This window comes from Prunus mume, linkage group LG7 (assembly GCF_029339155.1).
Source record: "Prunus mume cultivar Tortuosa linkage group LG7, ASM2933915v1, whole genome shotgun sequence".
Lineage (NCBI taxonomy): Eukaryota > Viridiplantae > Streptophyta > Magnoliopsida > Rosales > Rosaceae > Prunus > Prunus mume.
Genome location: NC_142704.1, coordinates 19,579,318 through 19,602,221, shown reverse-complemented (window position 1 = coordinate 19,602,221; position 22,904 = coordinate 19,579,318). Strand labels below are relative to the sequence as shown.

At 36.8% G+C, this 22,904-nt stretch overlaps 4 protein-coding genes across 4 annotated transcripts; 2 read left to right on the top strand and 2 right to left on the bottom strand.

Annotated features, from left to right (window-relative positions):
* Positions 1–10: 10 nt before the first annotated feature.
* Positions 11–3,505, bottom strand: LOC103337264 (proline-rich receptor-like protein kinase PERK9). The gene is given in 5 exon segments (XM_008240424.2): positions 11–932; positions 1,263–2,088; positions 2,091–2,137; positions 2,268–2,528; positions 2,975–3,505. Coding segments are annotated over 5 exon segments (2,046 nt in total). The 5' UTR covers positions 3,405–3,505; the 3' UTR covers positions 11–450.
* Positions 3,506–11,075: 7,570 nt separating this feature from the next.
* On the top strand, positions 11,076–11,882 carry LOC103337263 (putative calcium-binding protein CML13). Its single transcript, XM_008240423.2, has one exon. It carries the CDS (start codon positions 11,214–11,216, stop codon positions 11,655–11,657), a length of 444 nt encoding a protein of 147 aa, XP_008238645.2. The 5' UTR covers positions 11,076–11,213; the 3' UTR covers positions 11,658–11,882.
* A 1,559-nt stretch (positions 11,883–13,441) lies between these two features.
* LOC103337262 (alpha/beta-Hydrolases superfamily protein) lies at positions 13,442–19,023 on the bottom strand. Its single transcript, XM_008240422.2, has 8 exons — positions 18,794–19,023; positions 18,252–18,377; positions 17,325–17,423; positions 16,212–16,354; positions 15,123–15,231; positions 14,882–14,989; positions 14,089–14,229; positions 13,442–13,965 (listed from the first exon to the last, which is right to left on the bottom strand). The coding sequence occupies exons 1-8, from the start codon at positions 18,863–18,865 to the stop codon at positions 13,525–13,527; spliced, it is 1,239 nt and encodes a 412-aa protein (XP_008238644.2). The 5' UTR covers positions 18,866–19,023; the 3' UTR covers positions 13,442–13,524.
* An 847-nt stretch (positions 19,024–19,870) lies between these two features.
* Positions 19,871–21,276, top strand: LOC103337313 (uncharacterized). The gene has a single exon (XM_089041057.1). It carries the CDS (start codon positions 20,156–20,158, stop codon positions 21,269–21,271), a length of 1,116 nt encoding a protein of 371 aa, XP_088897183.1. The 5' UTR covers positions 19,871–20,155; the 3' UTR covers positions 21,272–21,276.
* The last annotated feature ends 1,628 nt before the right edge of the window (positions 21,277–22,904 follow it).

Genomic DNA, 22,904 nt, shown 5'->3' with positions numbered 1-22,904 from the left:
CTCCATCGCATGATTAAGCATGACAATCCATTGCATAATTAGTAGCTTAAGCAGCTTATATTGGTTATTGTCTAACTAAACAAATTATACATGACTAATTGAGCAATCAGCACCAGACACGCGGGCCAACAGATGCAGAGACATCCCTAAAATGTATGAGAAACTAAGGGAAAGATGTTTCACAGATGGAATAACTATTCTTATTCTCTGGACCATCTTCAAGATGGCTTGTGCCGGCTTTTCACATAGCTAAATATAGTTTACGATAATTGCAGGGAAGACTTGTACCCCAGAAAGTTTACTTTCCACCACATTCAATTTAGAGGAGGCTGATAAAACGTTCACATGCTCATTTAACTGTACCTCGATGGGTGAAGCTCGATCGAGGCCTCACTTCCCAGGTCATAATCTGCAGCTGTTTCTTCCAATATGGAACATAGAAGTGGGGCATCAGGAACTGGCTCTAAGGTTACTCAGCTCCAGAATTACTTCCTCCATTGTTGGCCTGTGGTTGGGAAGCTCGTGGGTGCATACAAGCGCGATTTTTGCCAGTGCAGCTGCTTCAGATTCTGAGAATTTCCCTTTCAGGTTGGTATCGATAAATTCTTCGTATTTGCGTGACTCTGCAGCCAATCGCATTGAACTACTGAGTTGTAGTTTTCCGGATATAACTTGGAGGACAATGACTCCAAATGCATATACATCACTTTTCTCAGTGAAACGACCAGTGGTGATGTATTCAGGAGCTAGGTATCCCATGGCAGCACTTATTTTCAGAGTGGAGAAGACAACATCATCAGCTAGCAGCTTAGGAAGGCCAGGGTCCGAAATATATGGGTTAAAATGGTGATCAATGAGAACCTTCTCAACAGATATGTTTTGGTGAATTATGGCAGGTTTGTCTGCTTCACTGCTATGTAAATAACCAATACCTGGTCGGAAAAGAAAAATCAATATCAGAATAAACATACTGGAATGTGCACTCACAGAAACAGGTCTTGGACCCTCAAACTAAGCCTTGTAACTCAATTTTCAAGGGTTTTTGGGTGATAATTTTCAAGGGTCTTGAAGAGAAACGGAAGAGAATAAAGAAAAAACTTAGTCTATTTGGAACAAAATTAAAATCAGAAAGGAACCCCAGTGCAAACTAATTTTTTTCAAATGGCTTGTGCATCGAAGCTAAAAATGAAGAAACAGGAGCAATGTGGCAGGGATTGAGGAAGTCAAATGATGAACAGAAAATTTCAATGAAGATAAATTACCTTTTGCAATGCCGTTGATGATAGAGACTCTATTGGACCACTCAAGGACTTGGTTCCTTCCATCTTCTATATCAAGATACTGAGAGAGGTTTCCCATGGGAATGAAATCATAGATAAGAAAACATTCACCCCTGCCCCTAGAGCAGCAGAAGCCTTTCAGCTTGACAACATTTTCATGCCTCAGTGAAAATAATAAGTCTAGTCCCTTCACAAATTCAGCTTCCTCAGACTTGCAGCTTGTCACATTAATAATCCTAACAGCCACAAGAGAACCATCTCTTAGAACTCCTTTGTAAACAGAAGAGAACTTGCTCCTCCCCAATAAATTCACCTCAGAGAAGTATTGTGTTGCAGACTCTACATCTTCCATGTTGAACCAATACTTACTCAGATACTCCTGGGAGAAAGCAATGCCATTTCGACCATCAGCCAATGGATCCCATCCATTAGAGTACTCAAGACTCACAAGTGGAGACGCAGTTTTCCTATAGAAATCCTTGGCCTGATCAGTACTAAGCCGACCATCAGAAGGATCTGATGTATTGCTAACCTTTTGTTTGTGTCGCCTGTAACGGATAAGGGCCAGAAATACTGCTGCCGCCAAAGTGACAGAAAGGGAAATAACTCCCGCAACAACTGCAGCTTGTGGAAGTTTGGTCGACTTTGTGCAATGGGTTTGGCTGCAAGGTGCTTCGAAATCTGCAGGCTTAGGGTTGGATTTTGGAGGAGAATCAGTTATGTTTGGTCCACGTGGTAGTCCGTTGACATTCACGTTGTCCATATCAAAAGCTGTGCAAACTCTCAATGTAGAAAATTCTCCACATAGGCGTTTGGGTTGTTCTTGCACTGGAATCCTTCTTTTAATCTTTTCAAATCTTCCATTTCAAAGTAGTGAAAGATATAATCAGAATGGGTAAAAAAAAATGCACAGCAAATTCCAAGGAAAGAAAATTGAAATATCAAACAAATCATGGAAATAAGTGAGGATTGAATAAGTAGGCATACCACGAGGGGCAACTCCAGAAAAAGAATTGCTTTGAATATCTAGGAGTTCCAAAGACGGAACACTAGCTAGTTTTGCAGGAATTGTACCGAAGAACTTATTGAAGCTCAAATCAAGCCTTTTAAGCATCCCCAAGTCCCCCAAGCTTGCAGGAATTTGACCAGTTAGCTCGTTGTGCTGCAAAGCAAGAACACTTAGCCTCTTTAAAAATCCCATCTGTGTAGGTATATTTCCCGTCAGCTGGTTACAACATAGCTGTAAAACTACAAAAACCAAACAGACAACGAGAAAGAAAATTATATACGGGGATTAAAGCCAAGAACGCCAATAATGTTAAATGAGCAATCGGAAATGAAACACAAAATGACATAAATCCAAGAGCATGGACTGAGCTAAATCATGACCATATAACTATATAGCAAACTAAAATGCATCTTTACAACAGGAAGAAAAAGAGGAAACAGTGATCTTCATTTGTTTGGACAGTAGTAGCAAATATGATATACAAAGGAGCCAGTTATGCTAATTCAAATCACGAAATTAAACTACTTTTCCACGAAAAATCGGAGCTTTCACTAGTACAATCAGCTATCTTAGACAGCAATCATCCAATTATACCAATAAACCAAAAAAGGGACTCCAACCAGAAAGACAAGAAAATTTACTTTTCTCCAGAAACTGAACATTTGATCCCAAGAAAATTACCAACCTTGAAGACTAGTCATGTCCCCAATCTCAGAAGGTATGCCCCCAGAGAGATTATTGACGTTGAGATAGAGATCATTGAGTTCAGTGAGATATGAAATCTCTTTGGGAATCTCTCCTGACAAGTTGTTGTAGTGCAGATACAGACCCGACAAGCATTTGAGCTCAGCCACTGCTGGTGAGACCTCACCATAGAGACCCTTCCCCTGCAAGGAAATATTGGCAACTTTGCGGTGCTCATTGCACGCCACGCCTTCGAACAAGCCACTACAAGGGTCCCCTTCTTTGGTCCATGACTTCAAAAGCCTGTCTTCCGGGTCCAGAGAGGCCTTCAACTTCATCAGAGCTTCAAGCTCCGCGTTTCCACGAACATGTGTTGGGAGAGAAAATGCGAGCAAGATAAACAGAGAGACGAGAAACAGAATCAAACCCATTTGTGATCTTGGGTCAAAACTCAGTCTTGCTCTGAAATTCCGGCTCCTTGGTGCTCATTGAGAGAAACCCATGTCTTTGTTTCTAAAAGTCGGTGGAAGCCATGTGTATCTTTTTTGTCAGCTACTGTAGTTCTCTGTCAATAACTGATGTGAAGTGGACAAGGAGAGAGAAAAGGAGAGGAGGAAGAACAAAAAGGGCAGATGTAGTTTTTTCAAACACAGAGTGCAATGACCGCAACTTTTTGAGTTGCTGACGGTTTCACATTTGGATTTGGGATTATATTTATTTTTGACAGTTGTCCTTGATGGCTTTGACGATTGGCGCATTTTCTATCGTAGATTTGAAGAAAGGTTGATCATTTTGTCAGTGAACCCACATTTCTATGTAGAAAAGCTTCAGTGACCTGCAGATGGTAATTCGAAGAATTCATTCGGAATATTTATTCAAGTGAGCATGGTGAATTTAAGAAAGGTAACTTTTTCTTTTTGGGAACAATCCATGGAGAAAATTATGACAGTCAAATAATACAATCAATGGAGAAAATTAGGAAGTTAAGTAATTAACCAAATAAGAAATTAAAGTTAAGGAAATAAACAAGGTATGCATTAAGCATGATGAGTGATAATGAAGATTATTTAGAGTATTTAACAGTAGACATTGTCTAGTTAGCACTACTTACCATGTTTTTTTTGGTTTTTTGAGTCAAAAGGCAATATCATTTTATTCGAGGAGAAGGATGAAACAAGTACAAAAAGCGGATTTTGTCTTAAAGGATTAGGCTAGTGTCTTTACACTCAATGAGCGTTTTAGTCTTCAACGACGAAGTAGCTGACTCTCTCAACTGCAAAGGGGAGCATGTGTTGTTTGACATTATAAATTAGATCATGTACGTGGTATGTGGTCATTTTAGACAATAAAATGGGCAAACTTCAAGAAATAATCAATAGTGTAACAAGAAGCATAATTTAAAAGCCAGAACAGTTATTATTAAAATTCAAGAATAAAAATGCAAATCGATGTATATTTAAGGGATTACAATAACCTAATATAAACTATGATGTCATCATGCTATTGTAGGAATGGCAATCTCACATTGTCACATGAAAGTTTTTCCGACATTAGCCTTTCCCGGGCTAAAATGCGAACAAGTTCCTAATTTTGAGCTACCTCCAATTTCAAAACATAAAGCAATCATTGGTACATTGTCCTTTTGGACTTGGGTTCTTGGTGAGCTGGTCCTTGTCCTTCCATTTCTATTTTAAATATTCTTGCTTGAGCGACTTGGAATTAAATAATAAAGATAGTCTGGTGGGTGGACTGACGTTCTTTTCCAATTTGAATACTCTTGTGTTCAGTGCCTCAATAGTCAAATGAATGGGAAACCTAATTCACACAACATGATTTTTGCACTTGGGGTCATGGTCTCATGAGTCGTTGGTGGATTCAAAAAACACTTATCATGCCCATTTTATTTGTACTTTGTTGAAAGAAATTCTGAGTAAAAATCTCACCGACCCGTTAATAAATTAAATGAAATTAGTTTAGATGACGAAATTAAAATGATAAGTTGACGTAATTATTATTCAATTTTCTTCTACACAACACATTATCGCATGGTGTTGTCAATATAAATCCAAAATTTCTTTTCAACTTAGGTGATACATGGTAGTCTAGGTCCCAGCAAACAGATAATTCATACTTCTCAATAGGACAAATAAATTTCTGTTCATTAACCTTGGATACTATTTAATCATAGATTATAGATAGCACATACAAAAAGTGTGATCAGAGTTCAATTTAATATAAAGTATATAAAGGTACAACCCGACAAATCTGTAGCACTCATCCCGTTGGAGTGATGAAGACATCATCTTCGATCATCTTCTTTTTTAATTTTTTATTTATATTTATATTTAGGAGAATAATTAATCATCTTCGTCATCTGTAGATAAAAGATTTTGTGTCATTAAATGCAGCAACAGCCAACAGACAGACAGGGAAATGGGTAGGAACGATCGAGTTTTGAATGTTTGTTGGTGTATGTTATGATCAATCGAAGTTGGAACGTTTGGAGGGACAAGTTCTCTAATCGTACCCAAGTAAAGTCAGTGTGGATGGATGCATCCAACAATAAGTTTGAGAAATTGAATCGATGAGCTGCAAAAATCTAATAGGTAGCATATTAGTACAGTAGTGTTTTGCACTGAGGGTGCAACAATACTACTCCGTACGGCTCCAAAAACTTTCGTTGAAATTGGATAACATTTTTATGCCTATAATCACGTGACGAGAGAAGTCAATATAATAGTAATGTCTCACGAAAATTTTTATTTTTTTACCCGAAAAAACTCAGAGGTAGTTGAACGATAAATGAGAGACTTATCAAAATTAGCAATCACTTTCACCTTGTTATTTTTGTTGAGTTTCATTTCAACTGTGCCATACTCATTAGAGGATGCTAATATTTGAATTTTGATATTGAATGTGAGGGTGTGTAGTGTATGAATGACGTAATCTACTACTAGAGCTACAAATCCTTTAAAAAACAGACCTTTTTTCTTTTAAATCCATACAATTTTAAAGTGAATGGTGTACTTTATTTCTTCATTCATGAACCAAAGAATGAATTTAAAAACAAATTCATGACCCAAAGTATACTCGAGTAGGTTTAGATCTTTGAACATGGATGCCAATTGCAAAGTTCTTTTTTCCTTTATCGTACCGTCACTTTCAATGATCTAACCTTTTAACATCCACTTAGCATTGTCCCATATAAATTATAAATGGCAGAGAAAGAAAGTTTTAGGCTAGGTGGTGACCGTTGTCTTGTTACCAAGAAAATAGTGTCATTGATTGAGATGTATGTATTTTGATAGTGCATTCAAAACTCCTCCGTGATTTGCGACATGATTAATGAGATGGAAATAGTAGGGGCGGACAAATTCCATTTCTACCCTTGATAGAAAAAAGGACATTTGGTTTTGAATTCTTGGCTGCATTTGATTTACGGGGAAAAAAACTTGGGAATGAGAAATGGAAGCTTCTCAATAAGGAATTCAAATTCTTGTATCAATATGTGGTACACGATTTATTTATTTCAATGTAAGGCTTGTTTGGTAGGAAGGACTAAATTAGATTAGAAAAATGCCTGCATTTTATGTGCATTGAATGCATAATATGGATATGTTGTCTAACTTAAAGGAAGAATGATGACTATATATAATGAGTAATGCTACACTTACCACAATTATATCTCATATTTTCATACCACCTTATGTATAAAGTGGACAATCATATTAATTAAAAAGTGTCAATAAATCATAAAAATTAAGAAAACTTTAAATTAATTTTAATTGATGTGTTGTCCACCTCATCTGCCACATAAGGTGGTATGAGAATGTGGTATACAAATAAGAGTAGCATTATTCATATATAATAGGTTGATGACTAAAACTTATCTCTCCTAATTCCCCTTGAAATTGGTAGGATTATGAGCGATAAGTTTTAATCATCAACCTCTTATGAATATTCATCCTTCATCTTCCAAATTAGGTAACATATCTATATTTTACCAATCTAGTCTCGTCCTCCTTAACAAATGAGGCGTTAACTTATAATATAGATGGTTCTTTTGGATTATATGAATTTTTTTGGGAAAATAAAAAGGTGTCAGAATGACTAGGCGGATGATATGAGCAAATGCTGTGGAGATTTTCACACTTTGTGGAAATTTACTTTGGGCCACCAAAAGATATTCAAAGATCTTATCTTGGCATTGGTGAATTGGCCCAACTGAATGACATACAAGTCCAAAATAAGGGGACCGTACCATATCAGTACATTTTTTTAAAACCAAAAGATATAAAAACAGGGCCAATCAATTTACTTAGTTTAATTATATGTTTTGTGCATCAAACAAAGATTAATTATATTGAATAAACTATTGAACCCAGAAAGATTCTTAGCATTATTGTACAAAAAGAAGAAGGTACAAATGCACCCAGAAAGATTCTTAGCACTATTGAACGGTCATGCTAGGAATGTGGGGATAAACTAGGGACACATAATTCATCTTTTTGGCATTATTTTTTTTCATTTTTCCAACATGATCTCAAACTATAAATGTACAAGAAGAAAGCTAGGTATGTGGGAATAAACTATGGAAACATAATTCATTTTTTTAGCATGAATTTTTCATTTTTCAACATGATATCAAACTAGAAATGCACAAGAAGAAAGCTCTATAATTACATTTACATATATGTCGAATTAAGCTTAAAGATATTGGATGAAATTAAAGATATATTTTTTTGGGAAATGTGCAAGAGACATTCATAGAGAGAGAAAAGAGGGGCGGCAAAGCCATACCCAGGAATGCAAAGTGCTAAAAACATAGCAGTTGCATTGTTTGGGAATCAATCGATGCCGCAACATGCGTTGCTCGATTAAAATTACGAGGGATTCAATTCCATTTCACCTCATCTATAGAGGAGCTCATTCTCCTTATTTCATATGGAATAAGTACCAAACACTCCCTCAATTAGAACCTTTGAGTCGGATTCCATAATTACCCTTCTGAAACCCTTATTGACCACTGAAGGCAAAGCTTAACCTGAATCTGTAGCCTCAGTTAATACACATCATCTTCACCACTTGTACTAGGGTGGGGGCGGTCTGGTTTGGTCCGGTTCTCACCTCAAACCAAAATTGGTATTATTTAATTGGTATGGTTCGGTCCGATTTAGGCAAAAAAAATTCAAAAACTTGCCGTTTCATTCAAAATGAGAGTTGAAATTATAAAAAAAATTCAAGTTATGAGTTGACGATTTATGAACCGGATTATTAATTTAAATTTTTTTAATAAAAAAATTATAATAAATAACTTTTTTTTGCTTAAAAATTAACAAATAATCCAATTCATACATTTATAAATTTATAAATTTTTTGAAGTTGAACTTGGAAAAATAGTGATTATAAAATTTAAAATATGGCACTAGATTTTAAAATTTTGTAAAAATAAAATATATAAAAAAAAATATGACCGGTCCGATCCCGTGCGGTGCGGTGTAAAATGGAATCGAAACCAGTTGGAACCGGTTCGGACCTGTTCCGGTCTGGTTTGTTGACTTTTTGGTCAACCGATTTTTTCCGATTTTTTCACCGGTTTGATTTGGTGTTCCAGTTTTCTGGTCCCGATGCCCACCCCTAACTTGTACAACATACACATCATCTTTTGCCATTAACGCCAAATTAATTTTTTAGGTGGTCGTTATCGTTAACGCCAAATCAATTGTTTCAAATGTGTGACCAGCAAAGCAAACAGATCTCATCCTTTTGATTAAAAAAAATAAATGAAAATTTACAAAACAGTGAAAAGAAAAATTTATAACTTCTCATATTCATAGCCTGGGTGGGTTAGAAGTTATTGGGCCACTTGCGCCTAACTTCATATCGACTAAAATCATTGGGTTTGAAATGTAAAGGGCCCACCCTTTTGGGTTTGAATTGTAAAGGGCCCACCCTTTTGGGTTAGAAGTTGGACAAATCTATTATTTAAAACTAAGAGTCCATTTCAGAACTATTTCAAGTTTAAATATTTTTTTTTTCTCGTCCTCATACTCACTTTCATTTTCCTCTATAATTTAACATAAAAAATTAAAACAAAAAATTGAAATTGAAATAGTTATTAAACGGACAAATTTTAAAAATACTTTTATACATTAATAAAATAGAAAAAAAAATGAACGAATAATGATGATTTCTCCCCCTATATAGTGTATAAAAAAAACAACAACAAACAAACATTGGGTTAGTTACTCAAATGATCCTCAAATTTGTACCCAATTTATATTTTGGTCTTTAAACTAAATTATTCTTTCAAGTGGTCCATCAACTCTATATTATTCAGTTCATTGGTCCCACCGTCTAATTTTCTATTAGATTTAACCAAATTTTAGGATAAATACGATTTTTCATAATTAACAAATAAAAAAATAAAAAAAATACAAAATTAGAAAAAATTGAAGAAAAAGAGAAAAAAAAAAAAATCATGAGACCCAAACCCAGTGCCCTCTCCCTTCGACATCCCTCTCTCTCAATTACCAAAACATCAATTAAAAGCATTGAAAAAAACCTACCCAACCCCCTCCTATCCCATCCCCGACCAGCTACCACCCCTTCCACCCCACCACCATACCAACCACGAAGACCTACCCCTTCTCTTTCAACTCATTCGGTAAATTATTACCATCAACAAGATCAAAACTACAACATCAAGAAAAAAAAAACTAAAACAGTAATGGGGTGGGGATTTTTGGGCGTCTTGAGAATATTTTTTTGGTGGATGAAAGGTGGTTGTTAGGTAGGGAGGAGGGTGGTGGGTGGTTGTTGTTAGAGTTTGTATAGGAAAATACACTTGCATGTAGTCCCACATTGGAAGAGAGTAGTTTTCTTCCATAGTTTATAAGCACCAACACATTAGAATTACTAAATAGAGTATGAGCCTAGTGGAAGCAAACTTGAGCCTCAACATGGTTTGAGCTTGGATTATATATATATTTGTGTAATAAATATATATATAATTAATTGTCAAAAGATGGGCCTTGGGCCTTGGGGCTCTGTTGATTTAATTAATAATTTATTTTTATTAATTGAAAATTCGGTTTTTTCAGATAAAACCAAAATCTGAAATTCGAATTAATTAAAACAGTTAACATAACTGTTGGATGAAGAGATGTCAGACCTCTATATAATGACAATACGATCAAACCAAAAAAAACCTTTGAACTGCATCATCATTCTCACATTTTACACTTCCGAGAGAATTCATACGTAAATCAAGCCATGCTTAGGCTTAGATTTAAGATAGTTTAATCTGGTGATGACTCTATCGAACTACAAGCACAAGGTAGAGGAGAAAAAAGGACACGCAAATTTGCAGGACTCTATCTACAATTCAAGTCAGTATTCTACAATCTATATTATTGTTGTATTGATTCAATTATATCTATATAAAATATATTCGTTGGTTTTTATTATTCTGTTATTTTGGTTTTATATTGATTGTTCTCCAACAGTTGTCTCTCAACAACGAAGGAAATCAAGGGGAGGGGAGAGAGTCTGGGTGGTTGTTGAGTTGGGGTTCTGGGTTCTTTGGGAGGGTATGTGGAAGATATTTTTTCCTTCTCTTTTTCTGTAGTTTCTGGCTCGGGTGTTGGGTGGGGAGAAGCTGGGGTTATGGGTTCACGGGGCCTAGGGTGAAGGGTGGTTGTGAGATGGGTTTTGGGGTTGGAGCTTGAGGGTGGTGGTCATGTGTGAGAGAGAGAGTTTTTATTTAATTTTTTAGTATTTATTTATTTTTAATGTACGAATTGACCGATTTGCCTCATATTTAATATCGATGTAATGTAAGAGTAAGACCAATGGACCGAATAATATAGAATTAATGGACCATTTGAACGAATAATTTAATTGAAGGACCAAAATATAAATCGAATATAAATTTGAGGATCATTTGGGTAATTAAACATTCGAATGGTTGGTTTTGAATGGTACCACAAAAATGAAATCTTAAAATAAAATTTTGTTTGATGAGCAAAATACCTGAACGGTCAAAACGACATTATTACTCAGTTGGTCTAATATCACAAAACGACGCCGCGTGTAGCGCTCTCCCAATTATTTCGTCCCCTTTGTTCAAAATCCGAAAGCCCCTTCCACCATTTCTCCATATCCGAGAGACAAATCAAAGAGAAGCAAACCAGTTTCACAGAGAGAGACCCGAAAACCCGAATCGAACTCGGAAAAAAATGGGGAAGGATCTGAGCGACGACCAAGTATCGTCAATGAAGGAGGCGTTCACTCTCTTCGACACCGACAACGACGGCAAGATCGCTCCTTCGGAACTCGGGATCCTAATGCGATCGCTCGGAGGCAACCCGACCCAGGCCCAACTCAAATCCATAGTCGCCGAGGAGAAGCTCACGGCCCCCTTCGACTTCCCTCGCTTCCTCAACCTCATGGGCAAGCACATGAAGCCCGAGCCCTTCGATCGCCAGCTCCGCGACGCCTTCAAGGTCCTCGACAAGGATTCCACCGGCTTCGTCTCGGTCTCGGAGCTCCGGCATATCCTCACCAGCATCGGCGAGAAATTGGAACCATCCGAGTTCGACGAGTGGATCCGGGAGGTCGATGTCGGGTCCGATGGAAAGATCAAATACGAGGACTTCATTGCCAGAATGGTGGCCAAGTGAGAAGCGAAACGGTGTGTTTTGACTGATTAAGTGGTTTGTGGAAGTAATTTGGAGCTAATGTATGTTTTTTTTTTTTTTTTTTTTTGTGATATGGAGATTTTAGGGTTTGTTTGTTTTGGATTTTGTTTGTGATGAATTGAATTGTCTCAGTACTGGTAAATTTCAAGGTGTTTGGGATGTAAGTGTTGATGGTTTCATGGAATGTAATCTGGATTTGCTAGATTATTTTGTGGGTTCTTGTGCTCAATCTTTGTTTTCTGTTGGGAATTGCTCTTGATTTTTGGATTGCATTTGCATGTCAAGCCTAACAAATGACAAGTGAGAAACATTTGAGGCAACCCTTCATCATTTGTAAACTTCATGTCTCAAATTCAAACAATTTTCTGGTAACAGGACTTAGATGCATGGAGTTTTACGTCAGTCATTAGTGCTGCAGATTCTCAGTTCTGGATTTATTTTATGCATGTGGACTGTTATTGCTTATTAGATATTTTGATGACAGAATTAGACAACATCATTATGGTTTAGTGGGTTTTTTTTTTGTAATTTTTGTGTGGACTGATTCTGCCCAGATAAAACTTGGTATGTTCTTTCTTTGGTTATTCTAGAGTTCATGATCAATTTGGTAGAAGGTTTGTCCATGTGAAGATGGCATTGGTATCATTCTCTTGCCAGGTTATCAATTAGGATCATACAATCAAATGAAACTTGCCCAACTAATTTTTGAAGAAACTTCTCTTGGTTTTGAATGTTTTCGAATGACTCGACTCGACCAACCTGAATGTGGCACATTAAACTGGTGCAGTGATTTCTGTGTTAGTTTACTACATTCTATGCCTTGAATGTAATACATGTGAATATTTGATGCACTGGAAGAGTGAAGGATTATGCAGGTGAGTCTTTTACCTGGAGAATGGTATGGTTAGCTTAGAAATCAGGAAACAAATGTAAAAGGTCCTTCAAATGAAAATTCACAATTTGAAACCTGAGGTATTAAATCAAATGATTGGGTGTTCATCTGAAAAAAAATGCATGCATAGAATGTCGGGATATTGTGACGTCGTTAGGGGCAATGTTTTCGTGGCTTGATGTTATTCGGCTCAATAGCTCATATAATTACGGAATACCATTTTTCCCTCAGTTTTTTTGTTATCACAAATTGATGTCATGTGTCTTTAAAGAGTAGCCTCATGTTGGTTGGTGTAGGTTGCTTTAGCTTTGACCTCGTTGGGAACATTGAACTTTTCTGTATACTTAAAAGCACTCTTGCTTTAAGCCACTAACAAAAATTGCAACAAATCACTGTATATAAGCCTAACTTTCTTATATGGCTTTGAATGCGGTTCCAAGGCTTTAAGACCCTGCAAAGGCTGGTTATGAATCTGAACAACAAAAGCGCTTGGCTTTTAAGTTGATTTGGACTCGGTCATAATAGAAAAAGAAATAGAAGAGAAAACTAATATGCTGGACTTATGTTTGAGCATAGACCAATCGCTACCAATTGGACCAAGAAAATTAATATGCTTGCGAGTAACTTCTGAGAGATCTTACAACTCCTAAATAGAACAAAATTGCGCAAACAGAGCATTTCAATGGATCAACACTTTCAATCCTATCAACATTTTGCAATACCTCCTACATTCGGGACTTTCAAGATTTTCCTCTTCAGAGGATTCCAATCCGTACAAATCTCTCCAGAATATATAAGCTCAACCTTTGCCTGTGAAGATGAGATTCCCCCAAAAGCAAATAATCAAACTACTGAAAATGGTGAGGGTGCAAGATGAGAAAAGTGCTGAAACATCTGTGAGACTCGCACTCAATTTTGAACAATTACACAAGCAAGAAACAACAATGTCAAGACACTTTACACGACTTGTCCGACCCTCCGATTACAGTTCAAACTAATGTACAGTGATCCCACATAAAAAGAAAGCAAATGAAGAGCAAATATTTCCGCACAAAGTCGCATAACAGTTTCAGTGGGTATAGTATGCTGATTCTTCAAGAATCCCAAATGCAAAGAAACCATCATGTCTACATTACTGAAGTGGCAAACTATTGCATTGCTGACAAGCTGGTCATCTAAGCTATGAGATTGTGAACTTTCTGGAGCATGAGGTAGCTGACTTTCTGCCAAAGGATTGTCTGAGCTTCCCCTATCATCGTTGGCTGGATCTTCATCCTTGGCTGGATCTTCTGGATCTTTTTTCTCATTCTCTTCACTAGAACTCCCACCACTACCCCCCTTTGGAATGCCTGGAACCAAATCAGGTCGAGCCTCCACACCAACCCGTCTTAGATGTAGCTGACCACATTGCAAACACCAGTTGGAATAAAGGTCTTTTAATCATACATAAATCTACTACAACAAGTAAACCAAATATTACAAACAAAAGATTTGTAGAAGCAAAATAGAAATACCATTTACCTGAAGATGTAAGTTTACTTCATCTGGCCGTGAAAGGAATGGAAAATCTCCCCCAGTCTTCAATTGTGCTCGCCTTGCGCCAGGGTACCTCTCACTCACTTCATCTTTGAGTTGTTGAGGAATCGCACTGTAGTCATTTGTCTTCATGTATATGTGTTGAGAAGAAATTTTTTGACCAGTCAGCTTAGACTTTTAAACTTCCCTATTAAGCTTAGCTAAATGATAAGAGTCTTGTAATGGAAATACTAATATTGCAAGAAAGGTCCAGAAGGGATTCAGACATATGAACAGACATGCAAAACTAAAGCCATCAATTTAGGATGAAGAAGTCAAATAATTCCAAACCTAGAAAGATTGTTGGGAAGATGCTAGCAACATTTATCAAGTGATTTGCCATGTTAGCCACTTATTCACTGTATGTGAGATATGAATGAAGTGTGACAACCTTACTAAGAACTTGCACATAAAAAAGTTATCAACACACTTAAAAACGGAGCCGAACTCTGAAAACTTTCTGGTGACTTTGTAAAGCTGCTCCCAGAATTTGGCATAAAACTGGCACGATCATCCAAAAAGATATAGAAAATGAAATATTTTTTTAGTAAAGTGGCGAAAATTTTGGAAGAAGTTGCTAAAAGAGAACAAGAAATTAGAATAAAGTTGGATCCAAGGGATGCAATACCTAAATAAACACTTGTTTCTAGAGGCATTATTAGTATATCAAACTTGATAAACACTTAATTGGTGTATTCATATGCATCAACATAGACCAAATTAAATCCAGAACACATACATCCATTATAGTAATGAATGAGTCTGTAAGCAACAGAGGTCCAACTGAGGCAGCATCAGCTGTTAAAGTTAACCTGGAGGCCAGGTCTTCTCTTGAGAGCGTTTCAACCTGATTTACCACAGTTCAGAGTCAGAAATTAGAACAGCTTGCACTGCTACCCAGGTTCTATAAAAATTCTTTTGTTCTTTTTGGATAAGGACAGCCATAATGAGCAGATGGTAAAGGCTTTCACAGGCTCTACCTGAGAAACAACGAAGTCCACCGAATCAGCAATAAATGGCTCATGGGGGCCATCACGAATTCCGGTCAAGACATATCTTTTCAGCAAAAAAGAAGGGGTCCAACTAACGCTGCATAAGACAGTACCATAATCAGGCAAGTTGTTCGGTAGAAACAAAAGAAAACTGGAAGCGAATTCAAGAACTCTGAGCCAAATACTATATAAGTCTAGTACACAACTTGTAACAATAAAAAGAAAAGGCAAAATCCCAAGGTGCATTATATCACATCCAACCAACAGTTTCAACCCACACACACCTGTACATTTTATTTAAAAAGTGAAGTCACTGCAGAACCTTGTGGTAAATAATTTATTTTTAACATCGAACAAAAATAGCCATGAGGAAGGGCGGATAAATAGTTCCAACAAACATGATCCCTTAAGTTGATCCTCTTTCTAATTGGAATGCAAACCAGTCGATGGAAGGAAGAAGTTTAGGCTAAATATCATGTGGGATTTCATAATTGGTGGGCCTGAGTGCACCTTATTGTTATCAGCAGCACATTTATAAGGTAAGACATGAATCTAATTGGTGTCAAATTATATAATTAACGAATCTAGAGAAGATACTATCATGAAAAGTTCTTCTATTCATTCTTCCTCAAATAGAAAAGTCATTCTTAATTCAACCAACCATAACATCATTTGTTTTTTTAAAGTTCCTTATAACTATTTCAACAACAACAACATCCAAAAAAACAAAAAAACAAAAAAAAGGAAAATGAGAGAGAGAAATGAACTCTAAAAAGCCAATCAAGAAACATCAAGCAGTAGCAAAGACCATTACAACCTTTCCAGGTCAATGCAAGGTCTAAGAACTTATAAAGAAGCACACTGTGCAATACAATGCAGAAGTAGCTTAACCACCAACCTGTTGTGAGACAACTTAACAGAATTACCATCTAATCTATTTTTGGATTTCTCACAAAAAATAACAGCATGTTTGTAGTTTTATCAATGCTCCAAGTAATGGGACCCACCAAAGTACTAAATATCTGATTATCTCCATTTATACTGATTAGTGCTTAAGTACAAATATGACAAACATACATGGGAGCCCATGGCATTGCTGCAGAGAAACTGCGCGTGTCCAAAAATGTGTTTGATAGTATCAATGATCGAACTCGTCTTGGACGATGCTGAGCAAAAAGTTGAGCCAAGAAGCCCCCAAGGGATGTACCATAAATATGTATCTGTTAGAAAGAGATTGATCAGATCACTGAAAAAAGTACTAAGTTATAATTAACTAGTGCCACCACAAATATGAGAAGATGTGTTAACATCGATTAGACAATCTCACACTTTGTTCAAGTTATATATCAAGCATCTATATTCACTGTTACAAAGCACATTCTTCAAGTAACTGATCTAAATTGTCATGGACAGCATGTTTCATCTTTCCCCACAATAATCTCTGATCACATTTCATCCATTTGGATATGCATTCCATTTACAGAAAAATCAGCTATTATTCAATGATCTAATCTAAAAGTAAAAAGAAAAAAATATAACAATGCCAGAACAGTGCTCTTCTTTGAGGATCAGTTATTTACATCAATGTACTGTCTCTACAAGCAATTTATTGATCTTGATGTATAATTCGGTATAAATTATGGCAGTGTAAGAAATTTACTAAAACAACAATGTTATCTGTCTCTTATATGGCGGCCTAGACACCGAGAAAATCTTTAATGTAGACCTGGAATCATATCCTACCCAACTACCCACAAGCTAGAAATCAGAGAACTACTTAATAGTTCATCTGTGAGAGGAGGGCATGGGACAAATGGCAATCAGAATGTTATATTTTCCATCTTGCAAATAAGCTGTAGCCTGATAGTCTCAACATCACTGGAGAGTGTTCATTCGTGAAGCATTGGACCTTAACCGAACAAATGCTAACAGTATAACTAGAAGGTGCATCTTTCTTGAACTCAAATATCATAAAGTATAATTAAGTACAGATAAAGTGTCATTAATCACATACTGAAAGCTATATGTAGCACTTGGGTGGCTCCTAAAGAAATTTACAATTTAGAATGTAAAAGCTATTTGTGCTTTAAGAAAATTAGCAATTCCTTTAGTGCAACCAAATAGAGATACTGACCAATTAGAATGATAATGGCAGGAGTAAAGTACACTGTCAGAAAATGGAGTGCTTACATGATGAACATCGATAGCATCCAAGAATTTCTCAAATGCTTGGATCCACTCATGATGATTCCATACACGTGGAATATCAACAGAAATCACCCGATAACCCTGCAAATTTTATAAATTTATTAATATTAATGTATGAATTCATTAAGTAGAACTTGAGAAGAGTTACCAGGTACAACTGTAAAGGCAACACAATAAAAGTTAAGGCTTAAATGTCCCATTGAACAACTGACTTATCCACTTAAAGGAAACAAAAGGAAATCAGTAGCTAGACAAGAAAATTTTCAAGTATATGAGATCAAACATATTCAACAGACACCAAAACATAAAGTCTGAAGTCTAGCTGAAGAAGTAACTCATCCACATGCAGAAGGAAAAAAATGGAAATTAGTAACCAAAAAACTGAATTTCGTACATACGGTAGGAGAGGTCAAACATATTCCTCATAGATTCCCATACGTAAGTTGAACTACGTATAGGAGCTCCCTTCTTCCACGAATAAGAAGTTATATATCAGTACAGGGACAGTTAACTGGTATATTCAACGTCACAACTGTGATAATCTGATAGTGGTTAATCTCAGCTGAGACAATCAAGGCCCAACAGTTTTACCTATATGTGAGCTTGTTTCTTCTTACTCTTCTTACTCATTTGGGAAGCACAATCCTGGGAATAAAAATGTTTCTCATATAATATATGCACAGAATCAAAATTTTCACCCCAAAACATCGCCACTACATGGAAAGTTAATGATTCCAGGAAAAAGAAAACAACTAAACAGCCAAAATGTAAGTCCTATGGACCATGAAAACTTCAAACTAAAATCTAAGTGCGTATCAAGGAAAAGAAAATCAAGATCAAAGTATTTCATGCTTTTCCAAGACTTTTGTGATAGATACAATGAAGAAAACATAAAAGCCAACCAACTACCTTCATGGACAACGACATGATCTGCTTGTAGCAGACATCAGCTGTCCCTGCTGTTCCGGGAAGACAAATAAGTGGAGGTACTGCTTTTGGGCCAAAATCATAGTATCGCCACTGTTTTGTGCCAATCTGCATACAAAGTACTTCAATATAAACTCCATTCATTAAGTAATAAGAAACAGACAGACAACTACTTATCAGCACCCCTACAGTTGATTAACCACAAAGCTTCATAGTTGAAAAAAGAAAGGGATACATACACAAGAAGCTCCGCATGCAAAACCCACAATTGAGAAAAATAATAGCACACACATCCAAATTCACAAACTTTACAAAACCCATGTCTTATAGTGCTGACAATTTCAAAACTACGCACAAAATAAGCAACTATTTTATAATTGATTTTAAAAAGTGACACTAAACCCAGAACAATTAAAAACCCAGCTATAAAATCAACCAAACGAATCAAACTCAAGCACACAATCATAAGAAAAGGGAAAAAAAATCAAAAGGGTAATTGAGAAGTAGAGGTAAACAGAACGTACTGGGATCTTGTGAAGAGGGACCTGGGACTTGAAGTAGATGTAATCTCCGGGCGCCGAGTAGACGCCTTTCATTGCTAGTTTCTGTGCTCAAACCCTCCCATATCACATACCCATTATTCGATTTGATCTTATTGATCGATCTCTCGGTCTATTTTTCTATAAATTATTCCTTTTATTATTATTTTTTCCTGTGTATTTGGTTTGGTTGTTTGTCCTGGTTGTTCTTTCGAATTTCTTCGAAATTTAATTTTGGGATTGACCAGTAGGAGATGAGATGGAGAGCCACGTGGATGGGCCCCTTTATGACAGTCAATGGTTGATCATCTTCAACTGCTCGTCAAGGTCATTTAAGCATTAGACATGATTGGTGGTTGTGGTTGGTTTTTTCTTTTTTTGGTTCTTGGTTTTTAAATGAATTCTTGTTGTTTTTCTTAATCTCATTTCTTTTAAAATGTTATTTTGCTTGTGTTCTATTTTTTTAATTTTATTTATACAAGAGATATTGGAGGAGGATAAATTGAATCTAAAATCTCGAGTTCATATGTAAAGAATAATCACTTGAGTTATAAGTTCCTGATTCTCTTGTTTTGTATTTTTTTTTTCCTACGGAAAAAAACAATTCATTTCAGAAAAGCAGAAAATATTAGATGAAAAACACATTTAAAAATTTTTCTTGCAAACAATAGATCAACATACCTAACAATAAAACACAACCAATGAGGACAATACATTCCACGTCCTAACTTTGGCGAAAAACAAATCTATAATCTGTAAATTAATTCATGAAGATTGTCAACCAAAACTAGGGATCAATTTAGTTAAAGCTTTTTTTAAAAAAAAATTTCTAAATTTCTTGATATAGAATAATAAAACTTTCCAGTTCAAGCAATACAATTCCTTCCTTTACACACATGGAATGTCTGCCTAGTCGCTTTTCTGTATTTAGAAGAAGAAAAAAAACTCATCTTTGCTTAAAGAAAAATTAAATCTAAACAACATTTTCTATTTTTTTATTATTTATATTTTTATTTATATTTTTTTTGGGTTTAGAGAGGAACAGATAGAAGGGAATATAAAATTTTATTATATTTGAGTCTTAAAATGTAAATTTGTAAAATGGGGTTTTAAAAATCACGTGTTTACCGATAGAAAGGAAAAAACTCCCGCTAAAAATCCAGCGACTGTCATACGAGCCGAACTCGGCGACCTCTTGCAATCGAACCGTTGCCAGCAGCGCCCTCTTGCAATCAAACCGTTGAGGCTAGAAACCGCCTCTCTTGAATCTGACTCGACGATCACAGTGGTCAAGCCTCCTTGTTCTCTTGCAAATTTGCAACCCTCCAATATTTGAAACCACTGGTAATGCTTAAACATCTCAAATTTCCCCCAATTTTCTGTACAGTTCAATCCAAAAGGTTAGAAACCCTAAACCCACTTACCTTATTGATTAGATATTTCCATTTTCAATCGAAGCTGGGTTTTAATTCTTCGAGCCCATCATTGTGTTTGGCACCCCAAAAAATTGTAGAAAACAGTGTTGCGATTTTCTGGGATTTGGATACCAAACCACCCAAATCAGTGTCGCCCTACGAAGCCGCCGTCAAGCTCAAGATGGCGGCTTCGTCTTTCGGGCTTGTTCGCCATATGATAGCGTATGCGAACCAGCATGCGCTTAATTATGTTCCACAGGTTGTCAGAGAAAGGAAAGAGAGGAACAGGGTTGTGATTAGGGATGGTGAATTGAACGTCTGTAGGGTTTGCGGGAGGAGATTTTATACTAATGAGAAGCTTTTGAATCATTTCAAGATTCATGAGAGGGAGCATGCGAAGAGGTTGAACCAGATTGAGTCTGCTAGAGGGAGCAGGAGGGTGAAGCTGGTGGGGAAGTATTCAATGAAGATGGAGAAGTATAAGAATGGTGCAAGGGATGTCTTGACACCCAAGGCGGGGCGGGGTTTGGCGGACGAGGTGAAGAGGGCAGGGTTTTGGGTTCGGAGCGTGGTGGATAACCCTCAGAGGGTGGATGCTGCATTGAGGAATCACATTGTGGATATGATGGATCACAAGAGAGCTGAGTGTTTGATGCTTGTGTCGGATGATTCGGATTTTGTGGATGTTGTGATGGAGGCCAAGCTGAGATGTCTCAAGACGGTGGTTGTGGGGGATTTTGGTGACGGGGCTCTGAAGAGGGCTGCGGATTCGGGGTTTTCTTGGAATGAAATTCTAATCGGGAAGGCGAAGAAGGAGGCGGTGTCAGTTGTGGGGAAATGGAAAGACCGTGATGTGTTGAAGAGATTGGAGTGGACATACAAGCCAGATGAGGAGCAAAGTGTGAATGGCTGGGATGATGAGGTTGGTGGTGAAAGCGAGGATGAGGAAATTGAAGGTATTGTTGATAGAGTGAATGACAATTTAGGGAAGGATGTTAGTGGCAGATGGTGGGAGCTTGACTCTGATGCTGATTCCTCTAAATGTTGATCTTTGGGTGATTGAGTGAAAAAGTCTGTTTAAAAAGGGAGGAGCATCTGATGAGAGAGAGAGAGAGAGAGAGAGAGAGCAAAGCCCTGTATCCTGTATTCTGCTGATTGTTTTGTATATTTCCCCCCTTTGCTGGGGCAGTAGCTTGTTTCGATAATATCCTGTCCCCTCTTGGAAAGTTAAATGATATCAACATAGAGATTAGAATTCCATTTGGGTTCAACTTTAAGCTGGTAACGGTGAAAAAGAATAGAGATTGGAGAGTAGAATGCCAAATGGGTTTGGGTTCAATACTCCTGAAACTTTTCAGTTTAAATTGTTTAATGTCAGATTAGTAGCCAACGAGATATACTCAAAACCCATGTTGATCTTCAGGACCTGTTTTCTTTCAAGCCAAAGTGATAGCAGTAGCAAGCCAAAAGAGAATGAAAAAGACGTTATGTTCCCTCCTCACCAGGGTGAGAAAATGGAAAGGAAGTTAGGGTGAGAAAATGGAAAGGAAGTTATGTTCTTCAAAGCTAACTTATGATCAGCAACTTCTAACAAGCCCTAGCACACCAACCTAAAACCCCGAACAACAGGGCGAAAACGTAAATGCACTTCTTTTTTTGGTCTGAAAAAACTGAAAGCACTTTAACTCTGCAATTTTCACTCATAATAAGGTATCAGGTACATACATGAGTGTCACTTGCAAGCATATAAAATTGAAAGACAATCCAGACAAATTTCAAACTTGAGGGAGTCATCTGCCAATACTGTTGTTTGTACAGAATGTAAGAGCTAAGAAAGGGGAAAACTAGCGTGCTATCCGTCCAAGAAAAAGTGAGTATCATAGATGGAACATACTTGAGCAATGTGCTCAGCAATTTATGAAAAGAGAATAATATATGTCCAAACGTTTTCAAGTTTAAAAAGATAGCAAAAACATTTCAAGATCCGGGTACTTGACCAAGGATCCATGACCTGCAAAACCCTCTCCCCTGCCAAGCCAACTTACACAACCGACAAACACCGCATTCTTTCATGATTTTGAGGAAATTTTACCTTTTGTTTCGAACTAGGACCTCCTCCTATATGTTATTCGGTGCCTAGATAGGCTTTGAATTACCCATCCAATTATCATTCATAAACAGCTTTCAGTGAGCGTCAATTACTTTCTAATAAATCTAACGGAATTCTACCCATCTAGAAATACACAAGGAGGATGCACAATAGATCAATATTCCTACATAACTGTCAAGGAATAGAAAGAAATCCAAGGAATATATCCTAATCCTCAAAGCCACCCACCCAGCAAGCAACTTCAAATTAATAAACTTGGTTAAGGAAATGGCGACCACAAGCATTTGCGCAACTGGTTGTCACACCTTTCCTCCAAATAGATTGTCCCTGGTTCAAATCCCTCCTTCCCAAATATTGTAGATGACCAAAAAACTTGGTTTGAAAAATAAACAGGGGAAACAAGAAATCTGTAGATTGAGAATTCCAACCAAATATTTGTTAAGACGCCATCCTCTGGTTGAAAATGCATCAGAGCGTTGCCTAACCTCTGAAACAATACTTTCTCAACTTCCCAAGACAATTCTTTTGCAATGTACTTCTAATAAATTTCAATGTATGTTTTTGTTTTTGT

What these genes read in the sequence shown, in the direction of transcription:
- LOC103337262 (XM_008240422.2), bottom strand. Translation starts at nt 18,865, where the DNA reads ATGAAAGGCGTCTACTCGGCGCCCGGAGATTACATCTACTTCAAGTCC. An exon ending in TCCCTCTTCACAAGATCCCA is followed by an intron (nt 18,378 to 18,793) that starts GTACGTTCTGTT and finishes CTTTGTATGCAG; the next exon opens with ATTGGCACAAAACAGTGGCG. An exon ending in TCATGTCGTTGTCCATGAAG is followed by an intron (nt 17,424 to 18,251) that starts GTAGTTGGTTGG and finishes TAAAATTTGCAG; the next exon opens with GGTTATCGGGTGATTTCTGT.
- LOC103337263 (XM_008240423.2), top strand. Translation starts at nt 11,214, where the DNA reads ATGGGGAAGGATCTGAGCGACGACCAAGTATCGTCAATGAAGGAGGCG.
- LOC103337313 (XM_089041057.1), top strand. Translation starts at nt 20,156, where the DNA reads ATGCTTAAACATCTCAAATTTCCCCCAATTTTCTGTACAGTTCAATCC.